Source organism: Mirounga leonina, unplaced genomic scaffold, assembly GCF_011800145.1.
Source record: "Mirounga leonina isolate KUSES-001 unplaced genomic scaffold, KU_Mleo_1.0 Mir_488, whole genome shotgun sequence".
In the NCBI taxonomy this organism is placed as follows: domain Eukaryota; kingdom Metazoa; phylum Chordata; class Mammalia; order Carnivora; family Phocidae; genus Mirounga; species Mirounga leonina.
This window is the reverse complement of record NW_023270777.1, coordinates 2079973-2097575: the sequence shown is the minus strand read 5'-3', so window position 1 is coordinate 2097575 and position 17603 is coordinate 2079973. Positions and strand designations below refer to the sequence as shown.

The 17603-nt window shown below is 64.1% G+C and overlaps 2 protein-coding genes across 5 annotated transcripts; one reads left to right on the top strand and one right to left on the bottom strand.

The window, feature by feature from the left end:
- The first annotated feature begins 894 nt into the window (after positions 1 to 894).
- On the top strand, positions 895 to 10108 carry YBX2 (Y-box binding protein 2). 3 transcript variants are annotated; one of them, XM_034989480.1, is made up of 9 exons: positions 895 to 1896; positions 5265 to 5328; positions 6726 to 6759; positions 7643 to 7732; positions 8228 to 8512; positions 8653 to 8753; positions 8980 to 9193; positions 9451 to 9535; positions 9633 to 10108. In XM_034989480.1, exons 1-8 carry the CDS (start codon positions 1824 to 1826, stop codon positions 9499 to 9501), a joined length of 912 nt encoding a protein of 303 aa, XP_034845371.1. In that variant the 5' UTR covers positions 895 to 1823; the 3' UTR covers positions 9502 to 9535; positions 9633 to 10108. The 3 variants fall into 3 exon arrangements, with proteins under 3 accessions (XP_034845371.1, XP_034845370.1, XP_034845369.1); XM_034989479.1 differs by lacking the exon at positions 895 to 1896 and adding an exon at positions 4363 to 4647 and having other exon boundaries at positions 8980 to 9157; XM_034989478.1 differs by lacking the exon at positions 895 to 1896 and adding an exon at positions 4363 to 4647.
- Positions 10109 to 10433: 325 nt separating this feature from the next.
- SLC2A4 (solute carrier family 2 member 4) lies at positions 10434 to 16434 on the bottom strand. Of its 2 annotated transcripts, XM_034989470.1 has the most exons (11): positions 16198 to 16434; positions 14763 to 14879; positions 14477 to 14649; positions 14261 to 14385; positions 14030 to 14145; positions 13769 to 13931; positions 13488 to 13675; positions 13254 to 13358; positions 13049 to 13150; positions 11945 to 12148; positions 10434 to 11494 (listed from the first exon to the last, which is right to left on the bottom strand). In XM_034989470.1, exons 1-11 carry the CDS (start codon positions 16228 to 16230, stop codon positions 11291 to 11293), a joined length of 1530 nt encoding a protein of 509 aa, XP_034845361.1. In that variant the 5' UTR covers positions 16231 to 16434; the 3' UTR covers positions 10434 to 11290. The 2 variants fall into 2 exon arrangements, with proteins under 2 accessions (XP_034845361.1, XP_034845362.1); XM_034989471.1 differs by lacking the exons at positions 14477 to 14649; positions 16198 to 16434 and having other exon boundaries at positions 14763 to 14873.
- Between the last annotated feature and the right edge of the window lie 1169 nt (positions 16435 to 17603).

Here is a 17603-nt window from a genome sequence, read left to right as displayed (position 1 = left end):
TGCCTGTCTCCTCTCTGGGTCATGTGCCCAGTGGATGAACTGCCGGCCATAGGGAATGTGTATATTGAAGGGCGTGGCACCTGGGTGGCTCAGTGGGTTGAGTGTCGACTCTTGGTTTCAGCTCAGATCCTGAGCTCAGTGTCCTGAGATCAAGCCCTGTGTCGGGCTCTGTGCTGAGTGCAGAGTCTGCTTGAGATTCTCTCTCCCTCTGTGTCTGCCTCTCCCACTCATGCTCTCTCTCTCTCAAATAAATAAATCCTTGAAGGTGCCTAAGTATTGCCAGAAAAAAAAAATGCATTTCAGAAAGATGTTTCTGGGCTGTCTTCATTACTTCATTTACAAATCTTTACCAGTCACCTGCAAGGGGTTGGGTACAGTTTTCGGCACTGAGAACAGAGCAGCGAACGAGACAGACAAGATCTCAAGCTTACACATCACAAACAAGAAAATACGAGCAAGGAAATAGCAGGTACGAATAATTACTATAGTGGCAATCAAGCAGGATGGTAGGATAGGATGTCTGGAAGGCTACTTTGCTGGCGAGGTACTTCTCACAAAATGGACTGGAAAGGGGCAATCCTGAGGGAAGGGGAGGCAAGCAGGCGGGAGGCCATCTCAGCGATGCAGGGGAGGGCTGCCGATAGTGTGAACTGGTGGGGACGGTGGGGCTCATACCTCTGGGCCTGGATATGGTGGAGCCCTTTCCCAAGACAGGGGACCCTGGGGATTGGCGGCTGGCAGCCGGCCACCCCGGGTCTGGAGCTCAGGGCACCCAGGCCAGAGGCACAGACTGGGAGTCCTCTGGGTTTGGGCTGGCTCTTGGTTCCCTGGGGCCGCCATAACAAAGTACCACCAGCTTGGTGCTTAAAAAGACAGAAATTTTTGCTTACGGTTCTGTAGGAGGGAAGTCAAATCCAGATGTCGGCAGGGCTGTCCTCTCTCCCAAGCCAGGAGATGGGCTTTCCTCTTCCGGCAGCTGATGGCCCCAGGAGCTCCTTGCAGCTTGTGGGGCTTGGGCCTCTGCCTGTCATCACGGGGCGGGGGCGGGGGGGGGCAGCAATCTTCCTCCGCGGCTGCCTCTAGCCACGGCAGTTTACAGGTGCACCCGCCACAAAGACCGAGGTGGAGACACAGGGACAAAAAGGTGTCCACTGAACTAGGTGGGACGCCAGGCCAAGGGAAGAAGCAGAGCCCAGGGGGATGCAGACAGGTTTTCAAGAGATTTGGTTTGGAAGGAAAAGCGTGACATAAGGAAAGAACTAGAAGGGATGGAACAGTATGGTCCCAGCACAGCGGAAGGAGGTTGGTGACTCCGAAGATGACGCCCTGCTTTCGAAGCCCCGCTTGGCTTGTTCCGCAGCCGTGTGGTCTTGGGCTGGTTGCTTAACCCCACTACACCTCAGTTTCCTTATCCGGAGAATGGGGATAATGACAGTACCCACTTCCCAGGGTTGTCGGGAGGAATTAATGATTGAGGGCACCTATTAGCACAGCGTGTGGTACGCAGCGAAGTGCTAAATATTAACTCTTATTATGAAGAAGTTAAAAAAAAAAAACAAGACAAGGAGGAGGTTTCCCGAAGGAGGTGGTAAGTAATAGGAGATGCGGAGGAAAGGTCAAGGAGCTGGCGGCGCTAGCCGAGCCCGGAAAGAGGGGACAGGGAGCAGAGGGGAAGGCTGTAGGTCTGCAGGCTCTCTGGAGCAGCTAAGAGAGAGCAGGTGCTAGAGGAGACAAGACCTAAACCCTGGTTTGGGCAGCGAGAAAGTGTGTGTGTTGGGGTGGGGGTCGCGTTGGGGTGGGAGAATGTGGATCAAGGGGCACAGATGGCATCTCCGTTTGATACCACGCATCTTCACCTCTGTGCTACACCTGGGCAGCCGAGGGAAACTTCTACAAGTGAGTGATGGGCACCAAAGAATGATTGCTTGTGGGTGCGTGGTGATGTCGCTCAGCGAGGAGTGGGGGTGGGGGGGACGAGGAGTTTATACGTGGGCTGGTCAGGTCAGGTTTCAGAAGCCTGGAGCAATCAGCTAGAGAGAGCCGGCTCGGTCTGGTAGGAGGTGGGAGGTGCTCAGGGCTGGACACACAGGCTTCAGAGGCACCGTGGCAGGTGGCCGCCCAAACTGGGGGGGGGGGGGCAGTGAATAATGAATAGAATGACCTGCAGAAGGCAGGTGGCAGGAGAAGACAGTCCAGAAAAGGCAGAGGCTGGTGGAGGAGAACAAGCCGCGGAAGGAGAGGCCTGGGGGCATGGCAACACCACCAGAGGGACACTCGTCTGGACGAGAGGAAAGAGAACCCAACCTCATGCAGTGACGCACTCGATTAGGAAGGGCTTGTGGACCGTTGCCGAAGACATCTCGGTGGGGTGGCAGGGGAGAGACCAGATCTGGGTTGGTAGGGTGGGAAAGAAAGACAAGGAAGCAGAGACCGTAAGGACTGCTCTCAGGAAGCCTGACCCTGGGGTCTCCTGACATCTTTTTAACCTTACTGCAGACAGGGCTGCCCCTTCCTATGAGCCTCATCTCGCAGCGCAGTTAACCAGTCCACGCCAGAACTCCCTCTGCCCCTTCCGTACGCTCCCTCTGCTGCCGGGGCCGCCCTGCGTGGTCTCTCGCTTGCCTTGCCCCAGCCCTACCCTCCCGCTTCTACATTGTTCGAGCTCGGGGCTGGACACAGGTACCTCGGTCCTTAACAGTCCGAGGGAGGGTAGTCATTTCTGCATCCCTCACGGCCTTGCCTGGTGATTTAGTCGTTTGCTCACTTTTCCCTCTTTTTCTGTCCGCGCTGCCCGAGGCGCTGGGACAGAGAGAACCGTCGCCTCGCCAAGGGCCGCAGCGGTGGGGCGGGCGGGGGAGCAGGGGGCAGGACCGCGAGGGAGCCGGCGCCTCCGGGAGCGGCCGGCAGAGGGCGCGCCGGCACCGGGATTGGCCGCGGCTGGAGCGCGGACCCCGGGACTGGGGACGCGCACGTGGGGCCCGCGGCGCGTGCGGGCACGAGGCCTGGCTGGGGCGCAGCGTCCCGGTTAAAAATACGCGCCGCCGGGGTCGGGGGTTGGGGGCGGCCCTCGGGAGGGACTTCTGGAGCCGCATTAGTCCGGGAGGGACACTGCAGCTCGGGGCGAGCACCCGGGCTCCCTTGAAATCTGGGGCAAGCCTCGCGCTGGGACCTCAGTCTTCCCATCTGCGGAATGGGGATCGTGCATTTCTTCGAGAAATAGTGAGCGGCTGCTGCGGGCGTCAGTCAGGCCGACAAGTCCTTACGGCCGTGCAGTTCAGCCTCGCGGGGCGGGGGCGGGACAGAATAAACGGGCAGGTGCGGGAGCCGCTCCGCTCTTCTTGTCCTCAGCCAGGACAAAAATGAAGGATGATGGGCTAGGGAGGTCACCCTGAGAATCACGGAGGGGAGTTCTAGGTGGAGGAAGGCGCCCGTGCAAAGGCCGCGAGGCCGCAGGGCCTGGCCGGTTGGAGGAAAGGAAGAAGGCGGACCGAGCGGCCCGGGAGCTGGACGGGGCGCGCGGGACCCCGAAACAGCGGGGTCCGCGGGGAGGCTGGGGGTGCCTGGAAGGGGCTCGAGGGAACTTCCTCCCTCGGGCGAGGTCAAAACAGCCTTGGCCGGGGTGCTGGCCGCACGGATAAGGGGAGTTGTGCATTTTGCTCTATGAATTCTACCTTAAAAGCAAAAGTGAGCGCAACTGCGAGCTGCGAAAGTCGTCCTTGTGCGGCGCGGGCGGGTCCGCGGCCCGGGGCGTGCGGGGCATCCCTCGGGGAGAGGCGGTGTGCGGGCCCCGGCCGTCTCGAGGGCGGAGGGGAGCGGTGCCGCCCCCAGCCCGAGCGGAGGCTGCCGGCGCCGGCCCCCCACCCGGGTCGTCAGGGGCAACCCTGGAGCTGCGCCCCCCGCCCCGCCCTGCGCGCAGAGGCCAGGTGGCGGTTGGGGCGCAACCAGCCCGTTTGATTTCCCGCGGCCGGTGGAGAGGGGCGGAGGGGGAGGGGAAAGGGGCCGTCGGCCAATAGGCCGGGCTGGCGGCGGTCATGTGACGGTCGCGGGGCGGGGCCCAGGTGTACTTACGGGGCGCTGAGCGGGGGCCTCGGCCTCCGCGCGAAGTCCGGGAGGCGGGGCCGGCGTGCGGGCCGGGGGGCTGCTCCTCTCCGATTGGCCTGTGGCCGGGAGGCGGGGCCTGCGCGCGCCGCGGCTGCGGGCTGCGATTGGCCTTGGCCCCGGGCCCGCTGCCGGCGTGCGGGCGAGGCTCGGGGCGCGAGGACCGAGCGGGGCGGCGGGTTCGCGAGCCAGGGGGAGGGGCCGGGGCGGTGGCGGCGGCGGCGGAGGCGGAGGAGGTGGCGGCGGCGGGGGCCGGTACCGGACCCGGCGGGATGAGCGAGGCGGAGGCGGCAGCGGTGGCGACAGCGGCCCCCGCGGCGACGGTGCCCGCGACGGCGGCAGGGGTGGTAGCGGTGGTGGTACCGGTGCCCGCGGGGGAGCCGCAGAAAGCAGGCGGCGGGGCGGGCGGCGGCGGGGTCGGAGCCGCCTCGGGCCCCGCTGCCGGGACCCCCTCGGCGCCGGGTCCCCGCACCCCTGGCAACCCCGCGACGGCAGCGTCGGGGACCCCCGCGCCCCCGGTCCGGAGTCAGGCGGACAAGCCGGTGCTGGGTGAGGGGCGGGCGCGTGCCGGAGCGGCTCTACGGGGTCGACGGGCTGGGGGAGGGGCATCGCGGAGCCCACGCGGTCCCGAGAAGCCGAAGGCCGGCCGGGCCCCGAGGCTCCAAGGGCTGGCTGGGCTGGGGGCAGCTGCCCCGAGTGAGTTCGCCTGGTGGGAAATCCCGCCGCGCCTTCCCTGCTGGGGGGGCGTGGTGGGCAGGTCCCGCTGGGCGCTTGGGCACGCCCCCGCGGCGGAGACTCGGCCTAGCCCCAGCCTTCGGTCAGCCTGGGAAGCAGGTGCACTGGGAATCCTTACGTTGGGAGGGCAGGACTTGGTGGGCCCGGTGAGTACCTGGTTCTAGGTGAAGGGCCTGGATTTGTAGCCCAGGAGCAAACTGACTTAGAGTTGGAAGGCTCTTGACAGCCTGAGCACCGCTGTGTGGGCGCTTCCACTTGGTGGACCTGGGATCAGAAAGAATGCTTTGAAGCTACTGGGCGAAACCGGTGGCTTGAGGTTATGCTTAATAGGTAAAAGGGAGGTAGACTGGATTTGGAGTGTCTCCAAACTGAGCCCGACTCCATCTCTTCCCCCCCCATCTTACTGACCCCACTGCATCTCTGCCTGGCAGCAATCCAAGTCCTGGGCACTGTCAAATGGTTCAACGTCCGGAATGGTTACGGATTCATCAACAGGTATCTGAGAAACCCAGGGAGGGGGTGGAAGGGGTGTCTTCCAAACTGGCCTGTGGGACTGGACACCCTCCCGACCTCCTCCCTCCCCCTGCTGAGGCACGTGGTTGCAATGTCCAGCTGACGCTGATTGAACGTCTTTAGCCGCCGCACAAATGTGGGCAAGGTGAAGTCTCCTGCGTATCTCCAAGGGCAGCAGAGAGTTAATGATCTAGGAACTTAGCAAACCTGGCTCTGAGCTGCCCACCTTGTCTGTCTCACCTTGTGGTTTAGTTTGCCTTTGGGGCAGAATGTACCTCCTGTGTGCGCCCCAAGGCTCGGGGCTGGAATCCTCACTCATTTCCTGTCTCGGGCGGCTGGAGGAGCACTCCCCTGACTCATCTCCCTTAGAGGGCTGCTGGCTCATTTGAATCCCCTCACCTGACCCTGACGGGACGGAGGCTGGAGGGGCGGGTTGGGGAAGGAAGCCAGCCCCGGCAGAGGCTGCTGCTTTCCTTCAGTTGGACAGCCCCAGCCCTCCCGCGACTGCGGAGGGGCTGTCGAGGCGGATTCTGAGCAGAGCCAGGTCTCCCCCAGTGGGCCCTTCCCCAACCCGGGCACCCTGCCCAGCCCAGCCCTCCCGGGAGGCCCCAGTTCCCTCTTAGCAGGCTGACCTTTGTGCAGATCCAAGTGCTTTAAAGTGAGAACATTTGATCTAGGGAAGGATCCCTCTCTAATTCTGGAAACTTAGGGCTCCTGGGAAGTTCTGAAGGAAAATCCATCCCCCCCTCCCCGCCGTGGGGTGCTAGGATAAACTGGGGTAATAGGCAAGTCGTGATTGAAAATGGTAAAACATTTTCTTCTTTCTCACCCTTGGTCCTTTGATATGTTGGAGGGGGGGGCTGATCCTGGGGCTCACCTCTGGGCTGAGGGTGAGAATAAAGTCTTGGGGATGTTTAGAGCAGGTTCTGGACACATTGTCCCCTTCTGCTCCTTTCCCCGTCCGTACTTTCTCTTTCCTTCTAGACTATAGAAAGGAAGACATGGAGAGGAATTTTCCAGCCATGATAGGGGTTGGGGGCAGGGGCCAGAGATAGTTAAACTCAGCACTGCCAGGTTCTAAGGTGCCCTGGGGCAGAGAGGTGAGTCCTCAGCAGGTAAAGAGCTGGCCCGGCATCTTCAAGGTGACTTTGCCTTCCCCCTCTGCCCTTAGGAAGCTCAGGGTTTTCGCCATACTTCTCTTCATACCAGCTTCTGGCTCTTGTCACTCCCCAGGCCCCCCATCTCTCCCCACCCTCCCCCCCCCAGCCCCTGCAAGGAGCCAGGGGAGGCCGGCGAGGATGGGCCTGCTGCTTTGGGGCATGGGCAGCTGGGGAGATCTCACCAAGGTCCCCCCCCTAACAACCCCTCCTGTTCTGCAGGAATGACACCAAGGAGGATGTCTTTGTTCACCAGGTAAGAGCTAGGGGGGAGAGGGGTGGGGAAGAACCCACCCTCTCTCCCTCTCTCTCTCTCTCTCTCTCTCTCTCTCTCTCTCGAAAGGCCTATGCCATAATCCTCAGCAGCACGCAGCTTTCTCCTGCCTTTCCCCTCACGACAGCATGCCCACCAGGAAACGGCCCTCTCCTCCCCCTCGCCTCAGGTGCCTGTATTAACCGCCATTGGCCCCACGTGTGTCCCGCTGTCTGCGAGAAATGAGCTTGTTGCCCCCCGGCCGTGGTGTGCTCACTCCCCACATCAGGACCTGTTAACACAAGGACGAACCCTAGGCCGTGTTCTGAGGGACAGGACACAGGCTAGAGCTACTTGGGTGCGGTGGTTCTCAAAGTGTGGTCCCCGCTCAGCAGCATCACCTGCCTGCCAATTCTCAGCTCCCCCCAGACCTGCTGAAGCAGTGGGGCTTGGGGGCGGAGCCCAGCACCCGTTTGCAGGAGCTCTCCAGGTGCTGCGGCTGGGCCCGCAGGTTGAGAACCACTGCTGGGGGGGAGGAGCTCTCAGGTAAGCAGCGGTGCATTTGGCCCACTGGGCAACTTAGCACTGTCTCAGCTTTTGGTTTTGCTTTGAGTTCCTGCTTCTGGCCTCCCTTTGGGAAATCCCGGAGGGGAAAGGGAGGAGGGAGTGTGTCGTGGGGATGGACAGTGCTGAGGGCTGGGAGGAGCCTGGTTTTCGGCTTCTCCCCCACTGAACTTGGCCTGCCTCCGTGCTCCGCCCTCCGGCCCGGCCCGGCCACACGGATGATGGACGGTGAACCGCACGAAATGGGGTGGCGGGCCCAGCAGGGGTGAGGGAGACTCCGGGCTTGCTGCCCTCACCTTTCTCATGGCCTTTCCCCTGCCAGACGGCCATTAAAAGAAACAACCCCAGGAAGTTCCTGCGCAGCGTCGGAGATGGGGAGACAGTGGAGTTCGATGTCGTGGAGGGAGAGAAGGTTCGGGCTGCGGCGGGGCAGGGGTGGCCCGGCTGCAGGAGGGAGGCCCTCCCGAGGCCCCCCTTCCTCGGGCCAGTTAGCCCGGGCCTTGGGATTGGGGCCGCGCTCTCCCGAGGACGCGTAGCCTTCGCCACTCTGGTGTTCTACAGACACGTCCCTCTTAATAACATCTGGGTTTCTTCGTTACGCACCAAGCACTTCCAGTCTGTTCTCCACGTGTCCTGAGCCCGCCCTCCTCCTCCCCCACCTTCCCCCCCCACCCCAAGAGGGTCCGTAGCAGCTACTCGGGAGGGGCAAGTTACAGAGGAGGCCTCTCCTAGAAGGGTCCACACGAAGGCCCGGGCCCCAGGGGGAGGGTAGGAGACCCCAGCCCGGAGGAGCTGCAGGGAAGCCGGAGAGGGGGACTTAGCTGGGAGAAGGGGAGGCAGGTTTGGGGGTGTCGGGCGCGCAGCCGGGGCGAGCTCTCACTGTCCTCCCCGTCTCCCTCACCCCCAGGGTGCGGAAGCTGCTAACGTAACTGGGCCGGGGGGCGTGCCAGTGAAGGGCAGCCGCTATGCCCCCAATCGACGCAGGTTCCGCAGGTTCATCCCGCGGCCTCGTCCAGCTGCCCCGCCACCCATGGTGGCAGAGGCTCCGTCAGGCGGGGCTGAACCGGGCAGCGAAGGGGAGCGGGCCGAGGACTCTGGACAGAGGCCCAGGCGGCGGCGCCCACCTCCCTTCTTCTACCGACGGCGCTTTGTGCGAGGCCCTCGGCCCCCCAACCAGCAGCAGCCTATAGAGGTGGGGGTCCTGGGTGTGTGGGGAGGGGCGTCGGCGAGGACGGAGACCTCAGAGTCTCCAGAGGAAGAGGAGGGGGGCCGGAAAGGGCCCAGGGGCGGCAGGTGTCCCTCCCCGCCCCCCAGGCCTTTGTGTGTTCCTAGGGCACCGACGGGGTAGAGCCCAAAGAGACAGCCCCATTGGAGGGGGACCAACAGGGAGATGAGCGTGTCCCCCCTCCCAGATTCCGGCCTCGGTACCGAAGGTAAGACTCCCTTTCTGGGGCCGTCTTCCCCTCCCTGTCTGGTACTGGTCTGGGGGGAGCAGGGAGGGGAAGAGCGAGGCTGCTAAGAGGAGCCTGAGGCTAGTGGCGAGGGGGGCAGGGCAGCTCAGTGATGCCCAGCGGGGGTGGGAAAGCAGGCTGGTTCCCCTGGGCTGGGGGAGCCCTGGGAGGGAGGGAGACGAAACAAGTCCCCCACTTGTCTCCCCAGGCCTTTCCGCCCCAGGCCACCCCAGCAGCCTACCACAGAAGGTGGGGATGGCGAGACCAAGCCCAGCCAAGGCCCCACTGATGGGTCCCGGCCTGAGCCTCAGCGCCCACGAAACCGCCCCTACTTCCAGCGGCGGCGGCAGCAGCCCCCCGGACCCAGGCAGCCCACGGCCCCGGAGGTGAGGACCTGGGCTGCTTGGTGGGGGGCTAGGGGGGTAAGAGAAAAGGCCCCAGCCTGTTTCCCTTCCCTTCTCTGCCCCTGCCCCCCCCCCACACACACCAGGGAGCCCAGACTTCTGCTGCTGGGTCCACCACCTCCAGCAGGTGCCCTTCCCCCCCCCCCCCCCCGCTCTGCTTGGAAGCCCCAGCCCCTGCTTGTGGGAGGAATGGGAAGAAAAAAGGTGGAAGAAGGTTAAAGTTGGGGGCTCTCAAGGATAAGAGGGTCTCAAATGACTGCCCCTGTTCTCGCCAGACCTCAGCCCCCATCAACAGTGGGGACCCCCCCACCACCATACTGGAGTGACTCCAACACGAAGGACCCCCAGAGCTACCATCTGGTGAGCGGCTGCGCCCGGGGGGCAGCCCCGGAGGTGGGGCGCTGGGGCCTGAGGAGGGGTCGCGGTCACCATTTGTCCCTGTCTTTCTCTCACGCAGGTTGTCTGCCAGTTTTTCCAGCTGCCCTGTACCCCACCCAGCACCCCTCCCCCCTTCCCATGACTCATGACATCAAAACATCGGCTTTCCCCTTTTCCTTGAGACTCAGGAGGGCCGAAGCAACAGCCGTTTGCTTCTTCTCTGTCCCCTACCAAGGGCTGAAGGAAGGGATCCATCCTGTTGTTCAGAGGCACCATGTCCCTCCCCTGGATCAGGCTGAGAAGGAACCAGCCAGCTCTCACCTCCTCCTGGTTGTTTTTCTTTCCCACCCCAGTTTATTTTTGGTCTCTCCTCTAGCCCCTACCTCTGAAGCCATTTTATGAACTGTCATGTGCCACCTGAGCCTCCAGTAAAAACAAAAACAGGCTTTCCCTGTGGTCTTGGTCTCGGTGTCTTTTCTGTGGAGTCACTGGAGACTCCCTGTGAGTCACCTATCCCATCGTAGCCTGGGGCTGACTGCTCCCCTGCAGGAATGTTCTGGGAAGTGCCCAGGGCAGCGGCTAGCACTGGGGGCTACAACTTACTGAGCATTTACTGTTCGTAAATGCAATGACCGGGGCGCCCAGCTGGCTCAGGCGGTAGAACATGCCACTCTTGATCTTGGGGTCGTGTGTTCAGGCCCCACGCTGGGTGCAGAGCTTAGTTTAAAAAAAAAAAAAAAACAATGACTAGAAGCTTAAGTGTGGGCAGAGTGACCACATCCAGAGGATTCTTGGGCCTTGAGCTAAGACAGGGTGGAGAGAGGGACAGAGACGCAGAGGGGACAGGGAGCGGCCCCGGGTGCCTCCACAACAGGACGCGCATCGCATACAGTGACTTTATGTATGGATCTCTCTCTATATATACATATATATATACATTTAGTACAACAGACCTTTGGTTTTTTCTTCCTACCCCTTTTGCAAACATATACAAAAATATCTGAAGGCTCCTCCCACCCCGTGTTTACAGGCAGCCTTTCAAACTCCTCTTTCCCTTAGTTGGTCAAAAGCTTGTGGGTAGAACACCCTTGAGGAGGGCAGAGGAGGCAGGAGTGGGGCCCCCCCTTGGAAGCCTCGGGAAGCCGTCCCTCTCACCACACGTGCCCTGGAAGATGGAGCGAGAGAGCTGAGCCTGCCAGGAGAGCTGAGCTCAGGCCTTGGGAGGCTGTGTCCTCCGTCTGGGAGGGGTCAAGATGGGACCCCCTTCACCCAGAGTTTATGTGGCAAGAATTCAGAGAAAGTGCCAGTGAGTAGGAGGAGTCCGAGGTGACAGGAAGCTACTTCTCTGCTCCAGTCCTGCTCCCTGCTTCCGTCCACCCACTAAAAAGTCAGCCCAGGGCCTCTCCTCCCCACACCCCCCTCTTCTCTAGCAAGGGGTGAGAGAATATTCTGGAACAGAGGCTGGGTGGGGGTGGGGCAGCCTATGGAGGAGGGAGGGGATGAGCCGGGAGAACGGCTCACCCTGATGGCCACAGCCTAACACATAAATAATCCAAGAGTCACATGAGGGGACTGAGGGGGCGCTCAGACCACCCTTCCCTCCAGCTTCCCAGTTCTTCCAGGCCGCAGGGGCATCACCCTGGAAGTAACAGGGAAGAGTGCTGCACAGGGGAGGAGGGGTCTCCGGGGCGGGGGGAGAGGGGCGAGAGCACAGCCCTCCCACCTCTGCCTGGCCTCTCAGTCGTTCTCGTCGGGCCCCAAGTACTCGAGTTCCGTGCTGGGTTTCACCTCCTGCTCTAAGAGGGAGGGCGTCCGGTGGAAGTTGGCCGAGATCTGGTCAAACGTCCGGCCTCGGGTTTCAGGCACTTTTAAGAAGGTGAAGATAAAGAAGCCAAGCAGGAGGATGGCGAACAGAAGGAAGACGTAGGGCCCCATAGCCTCCTGGGATAGGTGGAGAAAGACGTGTCGGCGGGCGGGGGTTGGGGTGGTCTCGGTGGAGCCGGGCAGCAAGGGCCCCGGCGGGTGGGGGGCTATGCAGACGCAGGTGGCTCCGTGGCGGGGCAAGGGAACCGACCAGGAACGAGTGAAGAAGAGATTCTCTGTGCCCCACCTCCCACAATGTCTCCCTCTCTCCCGTCCTGAGGGCAGTACGCCCGGCTCAGAGCGGATTCCAACCGGTGGTCCGCAGGAGGATCGCGCGCTGATCGTTTAACTCTAAGTCAGGCCCCAGCTGGCTCGGAAGACAGCTCTGCTGTTAGCCCAGTCCTTCAGCTCCCACGTGGCCCAGAGTGACCCCCGGACAGGAGCGGGGAAAGCAAGTGGGAGACGGGCATGGGCGCTTCAGAGCGGCCTGCGGGGGTGGGAGGCGGGGACGAGGCGCAGGGCACCTACCGCGACATACTGGAAACCCATGCCGATGACGAAGTTGCACGTCCAGTTGGAGAAGCCAGCCACGGCCATGGCCGCTGGGCGGGGGCCCTGGCTGAACAGCTCGGCCACGATGAACCAGGGGATGGGGCCCGGGCCGATCTCAAAGAACGCCACAAAGCCAAAGATGGCCACGATGGAGACGTAGCTCATGGCGGGAACGCGCTCCTGGCGCAGGCGGGGAGGGAAGGGAATTCAGGCGCGGCAGAGAAGTGAAGGCCGCCCCTCCCAGCAGCGCACCGAGGAGCCGCCACCCGCGGTCAGAGCAGGCCTCTGGGCGCACGGCGCGCTGCCCTATCGCTGCCCTACTCAGGGCCCCGGGGGCGTGAACGCCCCCTCGGCCGCTAGGATGGCCCACTCGCTCCCGCTTCCAAAGCTGGCTCCTGACGACCCACTGCTCCTGAGACTGGGCAGGGGCGGGGGCCCTCCTTCCTGGCTGCGGCCGTCGTCGTGCTGGAGCTTCCTCCCAGACTGGGAAACTGGTGCAGCCCGGGTCCCTTGGGATGGCGCGCGCGCGCACGCACACACACGCACACATGCACGCACGCGCACACGCACGCGCGCACATACACGCGCACCGCACACGCACACACGCACGCGCATACACACATGCGCGCGCACATACACACGCGCATACACACATGCGCGCGCGCACATACACACGCGCACACGTACGCGCATACACACATGCGCGCGCACATACACACGCGCACACGCACGCGCATACACACATGCGCGCGCGCACATACACACGCACACATGCACGCGCGCGCACATCCACATGCACGCACGCGCGCGCACATACACGCGCACCGCACGCACACACATACGCACGCACGCGCACATACACACACACGCACGCACATAAACACGCGCACACGCACACGCGCGCACATACACACGCACACATGCACGCACGCGCGCGCACATACACGCGCACCGCACACACATACACACGCGCACGCACATCCACGCGCGCGCACGTGCACGCGCGCGCACATACACACGCACACACGTGCACGCGCGCGCACGTGCGGGCTGGGCTCCCTCCCCCCCCTCAGGCCTCACCAGCAGCAGCAGAGCTACAGTCATCAGGATGGCGCAGCCACACATTCCGGCCAGGCCCAGGAGGTGCAGCGTCCGGCGCCCAGCCCGCTCCACCAGGAACACCTGCAGGGAGAGTCAGGGCTCGGTGGAGGGCCTCCGGGCACAGGAGGTGGGGGGGGAGCTCCGGGGGGCGGTGCGGAAGCCAAGGGGGGGCGCCAGCAGTTACCGAGACCAAGGTGAAGACGGTGTTGACCACACCGGCACCGATGGTGGCGTAGGCCGGCTGCCCGACCCCCGCCGTCTCGAAGATGCTGGTTGAATAATAGAACACCTACGAGGGGAGGAGAAGGAAAGGGGCTGCGGACCGACCCCGCGCCGGACCACAGGGGGCTGGCTGCCGGCTCGCCTCCTCCTGAGCTGCTCCCTCACCCCTGCCCCGCCGAGGCTGCCGCCCACGTACAGCATTGATGCCGGACAGCTGCTGGCTCAGCTGCAGCACGACGGCGATGACCAGGGGCTGCCGGTGGGGGCGGCTGCCCAGGAGCTGGGGCAGGGACAGCGGCCGCTCCCGCTCCAGCTGCCGCTTCTCCTCCTTCAGCTCGGCCAGGGCGCCAGAGACGTCAGCCCAGCCGGTCAGGCGCTTCAGACCTGGAGGTGACGAGTGTCAGGCCTGAGCGGACGGGGGCGGACGGGGAGGGCCCCCCCTCCGCAGGTGCTGGCAAGGTGGGGGGGGTAGCTCACTCTTTCTGGCGGGCCCCTCCAGGTTCCGGATGATGTAGAGGTAGCGGGGGCTTTCTGGGCAGAAGGGCAGCAGGACCAGCTGCAGGAGGGCGGGCAGCACGGTGACGCCCAGGAGCACGGGCCAGAGGGCGGCAGTGCCCAGCATGGACTCCAAGCCCAGCACCTGTGGCAGCAGGGTGGGAAGGAAAGAGGGCCGGCCATTCAGCCCAGAGCCCCACTCAACCCGCCCGCCTAGCCACCCGGAAGGCCAGGCCCAGTCACCTGGGCGATCAGAATGCCTATGACGATGGCCAGCTGGTTGAGCGTCCCCAAGGCACCCCGCAGGTGAGTGGGGGCGATCTCCCCCACGTACATGGGCACCAGCCCTGATGTGAGCCCTGGGCAGAGGGAAGAAGAGAGGGCTGAGGGCAGCTGGTCACTCCCGCCCCCAAGCTCAGCGCTGGTGGAGGGCAGCGGGGCGCTGGGCAGGGCCATGGCACCCGGGGCAGGTACCTGAGTAGGCGCCAATGAGGAACCGCCCCAGAATGAGCATCTCGTAGGAGGCGGCCACGTTGGCCAGGCCCATGAGGGCGCCCCCCAGCATCGCCAGGACGTTGTTGACCAGCATTGCCTTCTTCCTGCCAGGCAAAGAGTGAGGTCGAGAGTTAGGGTGCCACGCGGCGGCCCCCTGCCTGCCTCCCCCCCAACCCTTGCCCACCAGCCCCATACCTTCCCAGCCACTGAGAGATGACACCGATGAGGAAGGAGGAGATCATGCCGCCCACAGAAAAGATGGCCACAGAGAGAGCCCAGAGGGTGGTGAGGGTGCTTGGTGGGATGGAGCTGGGTCCCTCAGGCCCCTGCCTCCCCAGCCACGTCTCATTGTAGCTCTGTTCAATCACCTGGTGTGTGTGTCGGGGGGAGACAGTGGAGGAGTGACGGCCTGCAGAGACTTCCCCCTCGGCTCTCCCCTGCCGCCCCCTGCCCCCCACTCTGCCCACCACAGGCCCTTCACCTTCTGCGGGGCATTGATGACCCCAAGGTTGTAGCCAAACTGCAGGGAGCCCAGCACAGCCGAGAAGACAGCAAGGATCAGGGTGCCAGTGACTCTCTGCTGAGGAGGTTCCCCGTCCTGGGCAGGCAGAAGCAGAGAGGAGGCGGGTCACATGGAATCAGGATTTCTTTCCTTTGTCCAGGGGCCCCGGGGCCCAGCTGAGCCTGAAGATGCTGGGTTCCATCCAACATGTTGGGCGAGGGAAACTGGGCCATATTAGGAATGGAGCAAGGAACTCAGTGTAAACAGGAGCAGGAAGAACCCACAGGAACTGGGCATGAAGGAGAAACTGGATGTTTGCGTCCAGCAAGCTGAGAAATGTTTGAGGATGTCGGCCTCACCATTTCTCCATGACCTTGGGACAGGCTTGGCCTTAAGACTTGAGTTCAGATTTGTGTGACCTTGGGCAAGTCCCTTCCCGGCTCTGAAGCCAGGTGTCCTCTGGGTTAGGGGAGAAAGGGGTGATGCGGCCTGCTTTGCCCACCTGGCCCTGCAAGGGAGAAAATCAAAACCAAATGCTACGGGGATTCCTGACGGCGCTGGATTTATAAACCGACAAGAGCCTTATCATCAGCCTCGGTCCCCTATCCTCCCCTCTGGGGGTGCTCTCAGCAGGCTCCCGGAGGCCCCAGCACGCTCAGGAAGGGCAATTCCAAAAAGGACGTCGCGGGCATTCCTCCCCGCATATGGCCCTCGGGACGGCCTTCTCTGTCTCCGCCCCGGCCTCCCCGCCCTAGCCTAGGCTCCGCCGCAGGGCAGGGCGGGGGGCCGTGCCCGGCCCCTACGTGGGCGAGCCGTGCCCGGGGAACGGGGGCGGGAAGGTGGTGCGAGGGGCGGTGGCCGCTTGTTGGCGGCACATACTGTCTCCAAGCGGAAACCTGAGCTGGGGGGGGGGGGGGGCTGACATTCCCCTCAGCCCCTCCACCAACCGTGGGGCCAAGGGAAAGTTCAGCGTCCTGGAGGACGGCCAGGAGTGGGGGTGGCGGCCCACGAGAGCCTCCGCTCCTCGAAAAACTTCCCGCGAGCCGGGACACACGGGCAGCTCCAGGAGGGCAAGACTCGCCTGGACCTGCTTTCTCGGACTGGATCCGGGGCAGGGCGTCCCGCGATCCCGGCGCGCCCCGCCGCGCCCTGGAGAAGGGGGCGAACCCTGGACTCGGGAAACCCCGGGGTGGCCCGTGCCCCCGGACGGCACCCCCAGACCCACTCAGCCTCTTAGAAGGATGGGAATCCCACAGTCAAGGGGTGGCCGGCCCGGGTATAAATAGCCAGGCCCCCACCTCCCCCACCCCCTGCGCCTGCGCAGGGACCGCCCCCTAGCTGACCCCAACCGCGACCCCAGCGGGAGAAGAGCGGGCCCTGTGCCCCCGTCCCGCCCCCGCATGCCGAACCCTACTTCCGAGCCGATCTGTTGGAAGCCCGACGGCATCTTGTCTTAGGAACCCGAGGCGCAGGAGCTGCAGTTCACAGGGAGGCGACTGGGGGTTGGCGGCCCCGGCCTGGCGGGCAGAGGGCGCGGTGGCGGCGGGCGTCCCGGGGCGACTTGCGGAGGGCGAGCCTGGCGGGACCCACCGCCGCGAGCCAAGGATCCAGAGAGCGGCAGGGCTCTCGGGGATCTGGCGGAGCCCGGCTTGGGGGAGAGACCCGAAGAGCCCCCCACGGGCCACGCCCTTCGCAGCACCCATTGGCCAGGAGCCCGCACACCCCAGAAGGCCACGCCCCTCCCCCAGCCTGGGGTTTCGAATTTGGCAGTGGGGAGCGGGCGGGCCGGCGAGGCCACGCCCCCCCAGCGTGCCCGGCGAGACGCGCCCAGAGGGTGCCCGCCCGCCTCCAGCCGCGAAGTTTGGGAAAACGGGTCCCGGGACCCAGGAGGCCCCGCCCCACCTCGTGTGCGGACTCGGTCCCGCATCCCGGCTTGGGGCTGGGGAAGCACTGGAAAGCCGGGCGCCGCGGGTTGGGACCGCGGGGTCGGGGAGGAGGGGATGCGGCAGGTACGCTCGGCCCCGGAGAGAACTCGGGCGGCCTGAGACCGCGCGCGAGCGGGCGCGCCGGGTGGCTGGGGAGCAATGGCCTGGAGTAACCCACCGCGCCTATTTTTAGCTCCCACGTTGGGAGACGCCAAATGTCAGGTCCCGGGTGTCCCGGCCTGTCCTGGGCGGGGGAGGGCAGGGAGATGGAGCCTTAAAGGCTCCGAGACACGCTTCCCACGCGGGGATGGCCCTGGGGCACAGGAAGTTCCGTCCCTAGCGCCCTGGGTGTCTGGGCTTGGTGGTCCTCCTTCCGTGCATCCGTGCTCCGGGCACTGCCCATGTGGCCCTTACCCTACACCCGTTCCCCACACTGGTTCCTGGATGCGGCCCGAGGGACAGCTGGTCACACCAACCACGCCACCAGCCTGAGGTCCCTGAGCTGCCACGAATGTGCTGGCCCCATGGACGACCTGGACACGCTCTCCGGAGGCCGCTCCGGGTCTGCAACCCCAGCGAGGAGGGCGCGACCTAAGAGATGGCGCGTGCGGGCCGGAGCGCAAGGCGCGGCGCCGCGAACGGGCCTCGGAAGCGCTGGGCTGTGGTGCCACCTGCAGGGAGAGCGAGGATCCGCAGCGGATCCGGGCGGAGTCGTCTCGGGCCCACCGGCCCTCGACGGTCCACCTCTGTCAGGCGTCCTTACATCCAACCCAGGCCTCGTTCTGGAGCTCCGGATCCGAGGATTCGGCGCCCGCCGGCACGGGGCAGCTCACATGATCCGCATGTCCAAACCTGCCCTTCCTCCTAACCTCCCCATCCCAGTGGATGGTCCCGT

Coding starts and splice junctions, on each gene's coding strand:
- YBX2 (XM_034989478.1), top strand. CDS start 4,371: ATGAGCGAGGCGGAGGCGGCAGCGGTGGCGACAGCGGCCCCCGCGGCG. Junction 7,733..8,227: donor ATGTCGTGGAGGGAGAGAAG/GTTCGGGCTGCG, acceptor CCTCACCCCCAG/GGTGCGGAAGCTGCTAACGT. Junction 9,194..9,450: donor CTTGGTGGGGGGCTAGGGGG/GTAAGAGAAAAG, acceptor TGTTCTCGCCAG/ACCTCAGCCCCCATCAACAG.
- SLC2A4 (XM_034989470.1), bottom strand. CDS start 16,230: ATGCCGTCGGGCTTCCAACAGATCGGCTCGGAA. Junction 13,676..13,768: donor GGAGGGGCCCGCCAGAAAGA/GTGAGCTACCCC, acceptor CGTCACCTCCAG/GTCTGAAGCGCCTGACCGGC. Junction 11,495..11,944: donor TGGGTTTCCAGTATGTCGCG/GTAGGTGCCCTG, acceptor CACCTATCCCAG/GAGGCTATGGGGCCCTACGT.